Source organism: Cydia splendana, chromosome 1, assembly GCF_910591565.1.
Source record: "Cydia splendana chromosome 1, ilCydSple1.2, whole genome shotgun sequence".
NCBI lineage: Eukaryota > Metazoa > Arthropoda > Insecta > Lepidoptera > Tortricidae > Cydia > Cydia splendana.
Genome location: NC_085960.1, coordinates 17,618,326 through 17,633,983, shown reverse-complemented (window position 1 = coordinate 17,633,983; position 15,658 = coordinate 17,618,326). Strand labels below are relative to the sequence as shown.

The window sequence follows — 15,658 nt, the reverse complement described above, 5'->3', positions numbered from 1 at the left end:
TCCGGCATTGGCAAACATCCCCGAGGCGCTACAGTAACGAGGCAACCCCATCAGAACCCTGAAAGCATTGTTATATTGTACGCGTAGAGCGTTGTAGGCCTTCTGCGTGTAGTTGGCCCATAGGCTGCAGGTGTAAAAAGATTGGCAATATGCTGTGAACAGCGTCGCCTTGACTTGTTTCGTACACCGTGCAAACCTACGCGCCAACATGTTGCATCTGACTGACAACGCTCTACGCTCACGTTCCATATCCATTGTATCACTCAGATCTTCCGTGACCCAGTGACCCAGATACTTAAATCTGACGACTTTATTTAGAGGAGTCCCGCATAGTTTTAGGTGTGGTACGTCAGGATAATATTTGGAGCCAGCCTTAAACACAAGCCACTCACTCTTCTTTACGTTGTATCTGAGTCCATGGGTCTCGGCATACTTCTCACAAATACTGAGAAGAGTGATCATCGCGTTGATTGATGGAGTCAGCAGCACCATATCATCTGCATAACTAATGTTGTTTACGCACACTCCACCGATATGACAGCCTTTATAGGTGCTGCTGAGTTCAACAATCAGACGATTAATGTATAAGTTGAAGAGACGAGGCGAGGTCAACCCCCCCTGCCGCACCCCGCACTGCAACCCATACATATCAGAGAGTGACCCTGCCCATCTTACATAATTGGTTTGTTTATTGTACCAATATCTAAGCACCGACACAACTTCGCCCGCCACATCAGTCTCCTCTGTCAACTTTTGCCACAAAATGTCATATGATACAAGATCAAATGCCCTAGACAAGTCTAGAAAGCATGCATTGACAGGTGTTTTTCTAGATGTATAATGAGAGACAGTGTGCTTGAGAGACAGGATTGCGCTTTCGGTAGAAAGACCTGGCCGGAAGCCGAACTGCGCATCGTGTAAGTGTATGCGACTGGCCATATGCCTGTCAAGCAAACTGTCTAACACTTTTGCTACTACTGTGGCAAGCGAAATCGGTCGATAATTAGAAAGCTCAGAAATGTCACCAGTCTTATCCTTCATGATTGGCACGACAATAGTCTTCATCAACTCATCGGGCAGGTGTGAGTGGCTAAGACACAAATTAAGAAACATAGCCAATACTCTGGGCAAATGCACCCCTGCGTACTTTAGGTGCTCAATACTGAGCTGGTCGTGGCCCGGAGACTTGCCTCTTTCCATACCACTAATTATTGACGCGACTTCCTTAGCGGTGAAATGCACACTCAGGTCCCTTGACTGACTCTCCATATTAAGCACCTTAGTTTGACGTATTAAGGGCGCATTTACCTTAAAGTGGTCTTTGAAAAGGTTTGCTATGGCGGTGGGATCATGTTGCCCCGATACACTCACAGGGACACTCGACTTAGGGTTCAATTTATTAGTATTCTTCCAAAAACTCTTAAAGTCCCTCACCTTATGGTTTTGTGCCAGTATATCCATTTTAATTTGAGTTTGATTATTTTGACACCATTTTAGTGCGGACTTGAAGAGCTTTCTGGTAATACACATATTGTCATATAAAGGACCCGAACGCGGCTTATTAAACATACACCATTCTCGAAAAGCAGACCGAGCCTCCCCGTGAGAGCGCTTAACATGCTTATTCCATCCAATTATACGTTTAAATGTTGCCCTGCTGTTCTTACTAGTTAACTGTGATGCTTCGGTAAGTTTACTAATAATGTCACAATACATATTGTTCAAAACATTTTTATAACTACAATCTGTACACAACCTACCGGCACACCTAGCCAATTCAGAAGGAAAATCGACTTCTTTTAGCTTATCATTACATAATTCTGTATACCTAGATATTTGCATAGCATCTCGCTCTCCCCATCTGACATTATTGTTACTAGGCGGGCTCGACAAATGAATAGACTGCCTAGTCAAGATCAAGTTAAGTTTAATCTGTAAAGGCATGTGATCCGACCAATATGTATCATAAAGCACCTCAGCCGCATCAATAAGGCCCCGAGCGGCCTCCGTGACTACACAGTGGTCAAGCCATCGCCGGCATCCGTGTGCGTCACTAACATAGGTATAGGTGTCTGACGATAGTAAGTCTAAGTCTACACATGTCCATTGTTGTTCCGCACAGAAAGTCAATAGCTCATGACCGAACAATGTATCGGGATGAGCATTAAAATCCCCTAGCATGAAAACGGATTGCACATCGTTACTGTCTACTATGGCACTTATCTCACTTAGACATTCAGTGAACTCAATAATATTGTCCAACGAGTCCGTGGGCATGTACACAGAGAAAAATAACAAAGAGCAGTTCCGATATCGTACCTTAATTGCAGCAAGACGAACACTACTACATTTTATCACTGTAACATCTGTAAAGAGCGATTTCCTCCATAACAGAGCCACTCCTCCATAAGAACGCCCGCGAAGTACCCCGGCCGACGTATCCACCGCTGATGTACCCGTGAAGGCAAATTTATCATCAATTTGGCCTAAGTATGCAATATCATGCGGCAAAAGAAATGTTTCCTGCAACGCAATAATGTCCGATGATACACACAGTCGCCTAATACAGTCAACCGATCTAGTTACACTTCTACAATTAAAAACTGAGAGTGGAAAATTTTTAGATTTTCATTTTGTAGGTATAAAACGGCAATAAAATGGCATTCCAGTGAAAAAATTTGACTGAGCAATTTTCCGGTCCAAGACACGCCAAAAAATTTTATTTTATTAATACTGGTATTTCTGCTGGGATATTTTTTTGATATATCATATATTGTTGGAATACGTTACATGAATATGTCTGGTGCAGAAAGTTTGAACGGAGCATTTTTCCGTAAAAAGATATTAACGATTTAAGGCTTTAGGTATTTACTTTAATTCTATTATTATTATTCTTTGGAAATTTATACAATACTTTTTATTTATTGATACTTTATCATACTGTAAAAAATTTTCTGGCTGAGGAATTACTGCGGGGTCCACTACCTTTATTTACTACACTAATACGGCAAAATGCGTTGGAAAATTGTGTTCAAGCATTGATTTTTCATAGGGCTTAACGGACATTTTTTTCATGTTATCGAGACGTTAAATATACCATTCGATAGAGAAAAAAAAATACTGAGTAGAACTGCATTCATAACTCATTTTCGCCATTTTGTCCCTTACGCCCTTTGAGCCTACGGTAGTCGATATCTGAACATTCAGAAATGTTGGCGAATATTCGAGAACATTCTAGATCAATGTGAACATTCTAGAACACTTTCGAATGTTGTGGAATATTCTGGAACATTCGAAGCCGTCTCGGATGCTAGACATTTCTGGAACAGTCCAGACCATTTGAAAGTATTCGATAGTTTTCCACAGCATTTCAGAACATTCTGGAATGTCATCGAATATTCGAGAACATTCTAGATCATTGTGGAACATTCCAGAACACTTTAGAATGTTGTGGAATATTCTGGAACATTCGAAGCCTTCTCGGATATCGGAGGCTTGACTTTTCTAGAACATTCCAGACCATTCGAGACTATTCGAGAGCATTTCACAGCATTACAGAACATTCTAGAATGTTGTCGAAATTCGAGAACATTCTAGATCATTGTGGAATATTCCAGAACAGTTTCGAATGTTGGGGAATATTCAGGAACATTCGAAGCCGTCTCGGGTATCGGAGGCTAGATATTTCTAGAACATTCCAGACCATTCGAGAGCATTCCACAGCATTTCAGAACATTCTAGAATGTTGTCGAAATTCGAGAACATTCTAGATCATTGTGGAATATTACAGAACACTTTCAAATGTTGTGGAATTTTCTGGACTATTCGAAGATTTTATGTAGGATCATAGCTACAGGTATTGTGATTGAGGTTCGAATGTTCAAGAATATTCCGGAATATTCTGGAATGATATTGAATATTTGGAAATAGCCTACATCTAGAATACCAGATCATTGTGGAACGTTCCAGAACACACTCAATTGCTGTGGAATGTACTAGAACATTGTGGACTATTTGTAGCCTTTTTTGTCTTTCCATGAAAAAGGTTCCCGTTTTTACCTGAAGGGCGTGCTTTTGAAGATAATTTCACCCTCTAGACATTTCTAGAACAGTCCAGAGCATTCGAGATCATTCACAACATTTCAGAACTTTCTGGAATGTTGTCGAATGTTTGAGAACATCCCAGATCATTGTGGAATATTCCAGAACACTCTCGAATGTTGTGGAATATTCTGGAACATTTGTGGTCCATTCCTTTGCCTTTTTTGTATGGGAAGAGCTACAGAACATTCTGGAATGTTGTCGAATATTTTAGATCAGCGGTCGGCAACCTTTTAGCAGCCAAGGGCCAAATAGTAGTTACCGAAGTTGAGGCGGGCCGCACTTTGTTAATATGTATGTCTTTATCAGACATTGTCGTTTGTCAATATTACATACAAAATAGCCAAGGAGGCTCGCGGGCCGCAAGTGAGAGGTTCGCGGGCCGCTTGTTGCCGACCGCTGTTCTAGATTATTGTGGAACATTCCGGAACACTTTCAAATGTGGAATATTCAGGACCATTCGAAGCCTTTTTATAGGGTTGGAGTTACCTATTGGTAGGGGTACTTATAAATTTAAAGCATAACAGTTGTGAGGTTCGAACGAATGTTCGAGAACATTCCGGAATATTCTGCAATGTTATCAAATATTCGTAAATAGCCTAGAATCCAGGATCCCAGATCACTGTGGAGTATTCCAGAACACACTCAAATGTTGTGGAATATTCTAGAACATTGTGGACTATTTGAAGCCTTCATACTCTCAGGAGATTTTCGACAAACACTTTCAGCTATCCCTTTTTTCCCGAACAGTTTCTAATGTTGTGGAATATTCTGGAACATTCGAAACAGTCTCGGGTATTGGAGGCTAGACATTTCTAGAACATTCCAGACCATTCGAGAGTATTCGAGAGCATTCCACAGCATTCTGGAATGTTGTCGAATATTCGAGAATATTCTAGATCATTGTGGAACATTCCAGAACACACTCAAATGTTGTGGAATATTGTAGAACATTGTGGACTATTCGAAGCCTTCATACTCTCAGGAGATTTTCGACAAACACTTCCAGCTATCCCTTTTTTCACGGTCCACTATACGTAGGTTGCTCTCGACTTGGAAATAAAAAAAAATGTACATAGGTATTGTAGTTACAAAAAAAAACCTAAATATATTCCTTTTATTACAACCACCACACAATTCTCATGTCAGCTCCCTGAGTAGGGATTGCAGAACCGGTATTGTTTAAAATAACCGGGATTTTCGGTACTAGGCAAAAATGGGACCGGGATTTCCCGGTATTTTCGGTACTTTCGGGACTGCCTTCAAAGTCATATTTTTCCTTAACTTTCAGTAAAAAAAAGCGTAAAATGACCATGAATCTTTTTCTAAATATTGGTACGATAAAAAAAGTACCATAGTGAAGGTACACACACTTCTTTTGTACGATAATACATATATGTGACTTTAACCCACACAATCATTGCCTACATTAAACTGTGATATGGACTGCCTCTGCGTACTATAGGTACTATCAATCAATCAATTTATTTAATTCAGACCATGTCCATAGTGTTAGTATACATTCCCTTAATACTATGTTAATTACTTAAACCTATACTAAATTATAACAAAATACTAATAGTATACTTACTAACTACTAAATAATATAATTTGATTTAATCCTAAACTAGGTACATGTCATATTTTTACTATCTGCAAATCATCCCTATTTTTTGCTCGTATTTCGTATGTAACTAATTATTCGTATAAAATAATTTATCGTAGAACTAGAAACACTTATGCCTTTAAAGTTTCAAATTACGCAATTTTATATTGTCGGCATTGTCAAACCCATTGACTATTTTTGTTTTGATTTTAATATTGTGGTCAGCCGTAAAAGTATTGGCATCAGCCTTAGATTGATAAAATATATTTCTTTTAAAACATGATATTTCTTTCTAAGTAACAGAAAACAGTCAAATATCGCAACGGAAATGTTAGTCCCGAAAATCCCGAAAGTACCGGGATTTTAATTTTGTAATCCCGGTTCTTTGCTTGGCTCTAAATCCCGGGAATTCCCGGTACTTTCGGTTCCGGTATTTCCCGGGAGCAAACCCTATCCCTGAGCGAAGCCGGGTGCCTCAGCTAGTACTTATATATAAATAAATAAATATTGGGGACATCTTAATACACAGATCGACCTAGCCCCAAACTAAGCATAGCTTGTACTATCGGTACTAGGCGAAGATATTAAACATACTTATATAGATAAAAAATACAAAAATGTATTAACAAAATTTTATTTATGAAAATGTAAATGTAAATTTTGGATTGTAGGTATTACTATATGTAGGTATGTAGCTCTTGTCTGCGACAAGCACCCATAATACCAAATATTACTGCAACCTGTAACAAGAAAAAGGAGAATTAAATAATATTCTGTTTCAATGCAAAAATATAAAATGTACCTACATAAATACGTATAGCTTGTATACTGTATACTCTAAAATCAACAAATTTAATAACATATACCAACCTTGCTTAAAAGATAGATCTGATCCGGTGCTTCCAATTAGTCTTTGAAAATACGCCAATGAGACGTTTTCAGAGAATGACGAAGTTTTGTGCTCCAATCTCCACGCCATGAGCTTCTCATAAGATTTGTCGTATAGGTGCTGCGATTTAGTACTTAGGCAACAAATTTTCGGTCGCTGCTTGTGCTGCAGCGGATATTTCTTCAGGTGTAGAAACAATGTTGTCCTCTTCGTCCATTTTCAACACTTTTTATGAACTCAAAGCAAATAGTAACGCAAAGTACTCAAAGAACAAGAAATTACCGGGAAAGCCGGGAAACGTAAAAACATACGAGTAATGTCTATGGTTATGTTTTTTTAAAGCCGTTACACACTACCGCACCGCACCAGGGTAGTGGTGCTGTAGAGTATAAGTGTGTTATGGGCCTTAGAAGTCCACCTTCCAATAGTGATGATACCAAAAAAAGTATTTTTTATTATGTTGGTAGCAATGAACTTAGTGCAAATTGGATTTTTTTTAATAAAAACCGTATGAATTCAATCGTTTGTCACGTTGGTAGCAATGTATCGGTATGTGGCACCTGCTACTCTGCACTACTTACCGTGTCGTAATGTCTCTAAAACGACACAAGTGCTTTTTTGAGCAATAGACTAGACTTATTGTAAGGAGTATTAATAATGTATGCCCTTATATGTTCGTTCGTGAATATGTAAACGAGTTAGAAACACTTATAAATAGGTTTAACACTATAATTATATAAGAATGTAGTAAAACCACGCAGCAAGAAATACCTGTAGATTGGTTGCATTTTTGGAAAATAATTGTGTTCCAGTTTTTTTCGATCGCCTATATATTTTCTTCTTATCTTAAAACTGACAGGTTTCAATATCTTATGAATGATACATTACAATAAAAACTTTTTACAAAATAAAAACAAAAAATAGTTAAAAAAATAAAAATAAACAAAAAGAAAATCATAATAAAATAACTTATAATTTCCTTTTTAAAAAAAGGGAACCGCCTTCAAAAAACCAACCCACTGAAAAGCACAAAATAATTTTTATATGGCACCCCTATACCTACGGGTCCAGTTCCTATCCCGTCCTAAAGCAAATTTCTGCCAAAAAGTAATTAATACCTAATAATAAGAAAATTAATAATTATCCGGGTAATTACTTGAAGTCGGTGAAGTCGGTACGAAGTTTATTTATTACTTAAACTTACCTATAATAAGTACAACCGGGTCCAATCGGGAGCTTTTAAGGTGCTCTATTAGAAGTCTAGATCATATGTGCCACCGATTGATGCAGAGAGTTTGTTTGTAAGCCATATTTGCTTACGATTTACCATAAACATGACATCCGGCGTTTAGCCTTTTTGAGTGTCGATAACAACTACTCTACATATATTATATCCTACCCCCAACGGATGAATCAAAAGTATTCGGACTTCAATCGAATTCCATTAGAAAACACTGATTATTATGCTATTCATAAGTTTCATAACATGAAACAGTTTATAGTGACTTTAGGCTGACTCAAAGCAAAGTAGATCTTCATTCTTAATAATTTTAGGATGCATGACGGTGTCAGCGTTTGAATGGTTCTCGCAGCTGAAGTTCTATTGGGACCGCGAGCGCGAAGACTGCTATATCCGCCAGACTAACACCTGTTCTATATACACCTATGAGTACATTGGAAACTCTGGACGGCTTGTGATTACACCTTTAACTGACAGGTGACCCCGTAAAACGATTGGTTAATTTAAGATTAGGCCACACAGCACGGCTCTAGCAGCTCCTCTTCTTCCTCGCGTTATCCCGGCATTTTGCCACGGCTCATGGGAGCCTGGGGTCCGATTGACAACTACCTTCCTACGCTTTCTGTGTTCCCTAATTTATTTAATGTAGTAGATTTAGCACAGTAGCGCCGCGACAACATCTGACTACCCGCCCTTTTTTTCTAACCGTAACTATTTATTAGAGAGGGACGGGTAGTCTATCGCGCGCGAGATACTTTCGCAGCGCTCCTGCTCTAAGCCTATGGTAAGTAGATTTATCGCATCAATCAAATACATACATAAAATACTACATGAATGATTTAAATTTAGAGTCGTTACAGCCGTGACCCAGTAATTCAATATTTTTAGAAGTCATATTTAGTGCAAAAAGTTGCCTTGATGGTTTTCTTCTCTGTCCTATTTATAAGATTTACTTATATGCTCCACAGATGCTACATAACCCTCACTACAGCACTAAACCTTTTCCGAGGCGGCAGTCCTCAGGGCCCGGCCGGGACTGGGAAGACGGAAACCACTAAAGATTTGGGACGTGCTTTAGCGCGATGGGTCGTTGTCACCAATTGTTCTGATGGGCTGGACTATAAATCTATGGCCAAGTGCTTTTCAGGTATGGTATTTCAGATATTTGTAACACGGTTGTGTTACAAAATACAATACTTAGGAGGGAAGTATACAGCTAGGCAAAAAAAGTAGAAATTAAAAAGTGGCAACACTGTAGTGTCGTCCCTTTCAAACCAATTTATATAAGAAAAAGGGACCACACTATACAGTGTTGCCACTTTTGAATTTCTACTCTTTTTTGTAATTTTTTTCATACAATTTCCATTTCGGGAGAAAACGTTTTCCACTAACTAAACCTTAACATATCACTTTGATTTTGATGTCGATCGCTTCTGCATAATATATTCTAGGTTTATTGGTTTCACTATTTAAAAAAAAATTGTATTGCAAATTTTGAATAAAGACTAGTTTTTCATTGTGTCAATAACATACTAAAAAATCATGGAGAATGGAAAATATCTAGAACTGGAAAAACGTTTTCTCTTTTTGTATGGACGATCACGTGCTATAGGTACTTCCCTCTTAAGGTGGTTTCGCTTTCCATACAAAAACAATTGCGTTATATTAAGTACCTAATTACCTACACACTATTACTACATAAATATGTGCGCATCTATCTACTTTCGAATGTTTATTTGCGCTAAATTGATAGTAAAACTTTGTTTTATACAGAAACCACGCAAAATTACTCAATAAAACGCAATTGTTTTTTGTATGGAAAGCGAACCACCTTAACATAATATTCTGGTTAGAATACGATATGTACGATAGATACGCTATTCAAAATTGTTCCACGTCGAATGGCAAGGCTTTGGGCGGAAAAAAATACTTAATCAATAGAGAACCTGGCAACGGTCCCGCATGCACATTTTTGAGGTTCAAATATTATTAGGTAGGTACTTAACTAAAAGTCACTATTACTTGAGTAGCGAATTTTGGGCAGACCACAGACAAAGCGGCGTTTACACCAAAAGTATGGTATAGTCTGGCAAACTCAATTTGTCGGTAAAGAAGAAAAACAAAAAACTATACTCATCCCTTTCTTTACGTAAGATAAAGACAGTACGATTCTCTCTGTCTATGATAAAATTTGAACCACTTGTTTTGTTCGCTGGCTGGCAGTCCCCAGTCCCAGCTGCTACTGAGTCGAAGACCTAGTACTTTCCAGTGCTAGTTTTTAGACTTTCCTCTCTACCAGAATGATTAAATTTTAGGAATAGCCCAAAGCGGGTGTTGGGGTTGCTTCGACGAGTTCAACCGCATCAACATCGAAGTGCTGTCTGTGGTGGCGCAGCAGATCCTGGCGGTGTTGCAGGCGCTGTCGTTGCTGCAGCGGCGGTTTTTTTTCGAGGGCGCCGACATCAAGTTGGATCCCAACTGTGGGATCTTTATAACTATGAACCCTGGGTTTGTTCAAAATATTATGATGATCCCAATTTGTTCTCTTCAGATCAGGGTGATATATTTTTAAGAGAGTGTTTTTCAGAATTTAAGACATTACCAATACCTAATATATACTTGTAGCTATGCCGGCCGAACAGAGCTCCCCGACAACCTGAAGTCCATGTTCCGCCCCATCGCCATGTGTGTGCCCGACTGCCTTATCATAGCGGAGATCACACTTTTCTCAGACGGCTTCACCGCGTACAAATTAAATGCTAAAAAAGTGAGTTAGAACATTTTCTTAGACGAAACGCGATAGCAAATGCTACCTATTCAATGTTCAATGGTAAATGCTTCTCATCATCATCTTCCACGCGTTGTCCCGGCTTTAGCCACGGCTCATGGGAGCCTGGGGCCGCTTGGCATCTAATCCCGAGAATTGGCGTAGGCGCTAGTTTATACGAAAGCGACTGCTATCTGATCTTCCAACCCAGAGGGTAAACTAGACCTCCGTCCTCTTAGTTTTATTTAGTAGAAAAGTAATTAATTATCGTGGTAGGTAACTGAAGGCAATATTATATTTTAAAGTATTTTTAAATTTTATTTGTATTATTTTCCTTTCTATGCCTAAGGTGTTTACGCTATACCAGCTGGCCATGCAACAGCTATCTAAACAAGACCACTATGACTTTGGGCTGCGATCTATGGTAGCCTTACTTCGGTACGCTGGAGTAAAAAGACGCGCTTACCCCAATCTGCCGGAACAGGAGGTTTTTTCTTTTTTTTTTTTGGTCGCTCTGTATCAGATCCTTTGATAAGGGTGTAGTATATTGTTTACTTATTTTATTTTGTCTCTCGCTGCGGTAGAACATAACTGATTGTTCCTGATGGTCACGTTGCTGTGTCAGATACGTGTAAAGGACCAGGTATTTTTTTTTGTTTTTAAGGGGCCCTAATTTGCACTTGCGCAGGGTTTGTGAGATGAACATGTTTCTGGAGAGTTGTTATTGTCACCCGTCAGGTATTCACGCTGTACCAGTTGTGCATGCTGCAGCTCTCTAAGCAGAACCACTACGACTTTGGACTGCGGTCCATGATCGCGATGCTGCGGTACGCCGGGCAAGTAAGACGCACTCATCCGAATTTGCCAGAGGCAGAGGTATGTGGCGCTCAAATTTTTCATCAATTTAGAATATATATCTACCTAGTTCACTTTTACAGCCCATTTTAAGATATCCATTGAAATGAGTTTTGCGCATGGTGAACACTTCGCCTTAATGCAAAACAAAATGGTAAGCCTTATAGATAATTTACCGCTGCATATAAATTATGAAGACCTCATCTTGGGGTAGAAACAGGCAGTCCACCTGCAATCCCATGTAACACTCCGTTTGATTGGTGTAGTCTCATATAAGTTGCAGTTAAAATGCAGGCTGCCTTACCACTCTACTCTTTTACTCCCTATCAGGTAAGTAACGCAGTCGGCACTTAGATGATGTTGATGATATGATTGATGAGTGATGACTGATGGTTCTTGTACAGATGGTAATCCTGGCGATGCGCGACATGAACGTGGCCCGGCTGACGGCCAAGGATGTCCCCCTCTTCGACGGCATCATGCAGGACATCTTCCCGGACGTGGTGGTGCCCACGCTGGACTACGAGATGCTGGAGACGGCCATCTCCGCGGAGATGCGGCTTGTGAATCTCCAGCCAACTAAGGCTGCCTTACACAAAGTTATACAGACGTTCGAAACTAAGGTGAGACACAGATAACTCATCGTACCGTAAATGGTAACGCGGCGCGACTGACAGACAGCCTGAATGAGCTTTGTTTCGTAGCACATTAGTACATTACATACCTACGATTAGTATTGGTACGTATGCGAATTCTGGTAGTGTACTTATTGACACTTTTCGTCGGGTGACAAGCAAAAGTCACTAAGTACTATCAAAAAATTAAAGTAACAATGCACTTTATTACACTTGTAACACGGTTTATTGTCCAATAATTTCAATGTTAGTTAGTGACTTTTGCTTGTCACCCGACGTTTTATCGATTAAAATCATTTAAAAATATCAGTAATTCAGTATAGACTGATATATTGATTTCTTGCAGAATTCCCGACATTCTAGCATCCTCCTTGGCGACACAAACACTGCCAAGTCAGTGTCGTGGAAGATCCTCGCAGCTACTATCTCGCGGTGCAAGGGCGACCGAGTTCCGGGCTTCGAGAATGTCCAAGTAAGCTTTACTTAAATGAAATCTAGCAAGAATAGGTATATATCTAGTTTCCCTGCGGTTACAATGTATGAGGATCTTAGAGCATTTAATAACCGGAGTCGCCTTTAAGAGCTTACCCCTCTGTCGAAAACCTTGCACAATTGTGCAAACTTTTGTATGGACTGACGTTTATCTGACATGGCTATTTGTACGTTACGTACAAATCATGTAGAAATAGCCATACATTTGACGTGCCCCTCCCCCGCAAAAATCGGCAGACTTTTGTACAGAGAATGACAGCCAAGGCGTCTCCAGTTACTAAATGCTTTAAGACGAGGATAAATCTGAAAGTTTAAAATATTAAATAGGTACAGCATAAATTAGACAATACCTACATTTTTATTGCTTTTCAAAGTGGTTTCTGATAACACTTGAGTTTTCTACCCGAAGGAGCGACAGAACGGAAGTAAGGAAAGAGTATTGAGTTGTGGATCTGTTGTAGGTGCAACCCATGAACCCAAAGGCTCTGACGCTCGGCGAGCTGTACGGCGAGTACAACCTGGGTACGGGCGAGTGGAAGGACGGCGTGCTGAGTAGCATTATGCGCACCGTTTGCCAAGGTACCTTCAATCATGAGTGAAGTGAGGAGTGGACGCCAGTGAGTATTAAGCCCCCTCCTCATGACAACAACCTCCCGCGTAATATAAAGTAAATCAAATATAAAAAATGGATTTTCGCGTATTTCGTAGTGTTTAAAGTGTATTATAAACAATAAATACGTAGCACAAATGTGGACAAGTGAATATATAGCTGCAAAACAGACTAATATCTGAAAAACAAAGTGCCCTGTGAAATCAAAGTTTTTGGACAATTATCGTGCTTATTCTTAATAAAACAAACATTCTTAGACAATTATTTTCAGTGTAATAAGTGCCCTTTCTATCACTTTCATTTCGGGTGAACATACAGTGTTATTACGCGCTTTTATGATATAAATCTTTAACCTCAAAATTCAAAAACTTTGTAACTGCCGCTCCGAAAATTGTATCGTTACGCGCGTCGCGGCACACCGGACATTGACCCCCAAGCGCGGAATACGGTTTTCGACGTGCAGCGCCATCTTTTAAGGCTGACGAGAACTAGTCTAGACTGGCGTTTCAAATTACATCCAGAAGATGTCGGTTTGCGTAAGATGTGAAGTTGTAATATCAAATAGAGAATATTTAATTTGCTCGATATGCAAGAAAAACTATGACATAGATTGCGCTAACGTATCTAGTCAGCGCTTTTACAATACTATGACTAAGGAGCATAAAAATAATTGGATATGTAAGCCGTGCCTATCGAAACCCAAAAAAATGGAAAAATCAAACACACTGCCTAGATCGCAAATACCTAAACCTAAAACTTCGGCACAATGTAGAACACCTATTCAAAACCTGGAATCTACCTTAAATATGTCATTGCGGCCCCGTTCTACTCTAAACAAACCAGCAAGACACAAAGACAGTGAGTCTTCAGATGTAGATGACCAGATCCTAAATGACCGTAATATATCAGGAGATGCCATGAATGCCAGTACCCTATCACCACCAGCCCTTATCCCTCAAAACCCAACAAATGTCTTGTGCCTAGATGAATTCAAAAAAATATTGAACGAGACACTCAAGCAGAATAAGCAAAACATTATCGCTGATATGGAATTAATTATCCAGCGTGAAATAAATACAGCAATAAACAGCTTTGAAGAACGAATTCTACAACGTACTCATGCTATAACTTTAGAACAGACCGAAATGAAGCAAAACCTATCAAAACTAACCAAACAAATTCAAACTTTAGAATCTGAAAACAAGAAACTTGAAATGGACCTAAAAGCCATACAATCATCTCTAAATAATGACAAACGCCTAACTAGTATACCAGCTGAAAATACTGATAAAAAAATTGTACTTCACGGCCTTGAGGAGATGTACGGAGAAACAGAATCAAATGTCCAGGGAAGACTGATAAATATATTCCGAGACATAATGAATGTTAACTTATATGGTTATATTGAAGATACGCGACGTGTAGGCAGAAGAGGAAATAAAAGACCCCTAGTCGTTGAACTCTTGAGTAAGAGCATGTCTAAGTATTTGTTACAAAACAGCGAGTATTTCAAAAATACGGGCTTATCAATAACGGAGTATCTGGATGAGGATTCTTTAAAAAAAAGACGACATTTAGCTAATGCTCTCCGGGACGCCCGGCGAGAAGGAAAGCATGCGATAATTCGTAATAATAAATTAATAATAAATGGAAAGGAGTGCCCTCATGTACCGCCACACGCAACGGGATATCAAACACCTGATTATCCAGCTCCAGGTACCATAAATCAACCAACACTACAAGACGGGAATGCAGGTAACAGAACAGAGAACTTAAACGTTAACCGTTCCTTTCGTCACTAATTTCAACATCTTAGTACAAAATACACAAAGCCTGAAAAATAAAACTCATATCATTGAAAGTCTACAATTACAAAAACAATATCAGGCTTTGTGCCTACTAGAAACCTGGATCACCGAGGAACAGAAGGACTTGATACACATTGACCATCACACCGTTGCCGCCAGCTTCAATCGTCGCAGCCACCGTGGCGGCGGAGTTGCGATCCTGCTGCGGGACGGAGTACCGTACAACGCGATGCCGGACATCGCGGACCTCTCAGTGGAGTGTGTTATAGAGTGTTGTGCCGTTGAAATAAAGCCAGATGTACTCTTAATAGCTATATATAGACCGGATCGCGAGATTGAAACTTTCTTTGAAATATTGACTAATATCCTAAATAAAATTAAAGCGAAAAGTAAAAAACACATTGCTATAGTAGGTGATTTTTAATATAAATAAGACAGAAAATTGCAGTAATTACCGCAGATTAATGAATCTCATGTTAGAATTCAACCTTCACCAAATAATAAACCAGCCTACTAGAGAAACTTACCAGAGCTCTACTTGTATAGATTTAATCTTTACAAACAACAAACACTTTGATATAAAAATAGAAGACTTAGGAATTTCAGACCACAAAAGCTTACTATACACTTTTAAATTAAACCCTCCAGAATGCAG

The 15,658-nt window shown here is 39.2% G+C and overlaps 1 protein-coding gene across 3 annotated transcripts in view; it reads left to right on the top strand.

Moving 5' to 3' along the window:
* Window positions 1–15,658, top strand: part of LOC134794643 (dynein axonemal heavy chain 2) — a 158,543-nt gene that overhangs the window by 73,666 nt on the left and 69,219 nt on the right. For 2 of the 3 annotated variants that reach the window (XM_063766448.1, XM_063766449.1), the window contains exons 31-38: window positions 8,151–8,313; window positions 8,805–8,983; window positions 10,152–10,344; window positions 10,462–10,603; window positions 11,342–11,479; window positions 11,863–12,081; window positions 12,440–12,565; window positions 13,047–13,164. In XM_063766448.1, the coding sequence (XP_063622518.1) occupies window positions 8,151–8,313; window positions 8,805–8,983; window positions 10,152–10,344; window positions 10,462–10,603; window positions 11,342–11,479; window positions 11,863–12,081; window positions 12,440–12,565; window positions 13,047–13,164 (1,278 nt within the window). Of the gene's footprint in view, window positions 1–8,150; window positions 8,314–8,804; window positions 8,984–10,151; window positions 10,345–10,461; window positions 10,604–10,952; window positions 11,091–11,341; window positions 11,480–11,862; window positions 12,082–12,439; window positions 12,566–13,046; window positions 13,165–15,658 lie in introns of all 3 variants that reach the window. The other variant, XM_063766447.1, reaches the window with a different exon arrangement.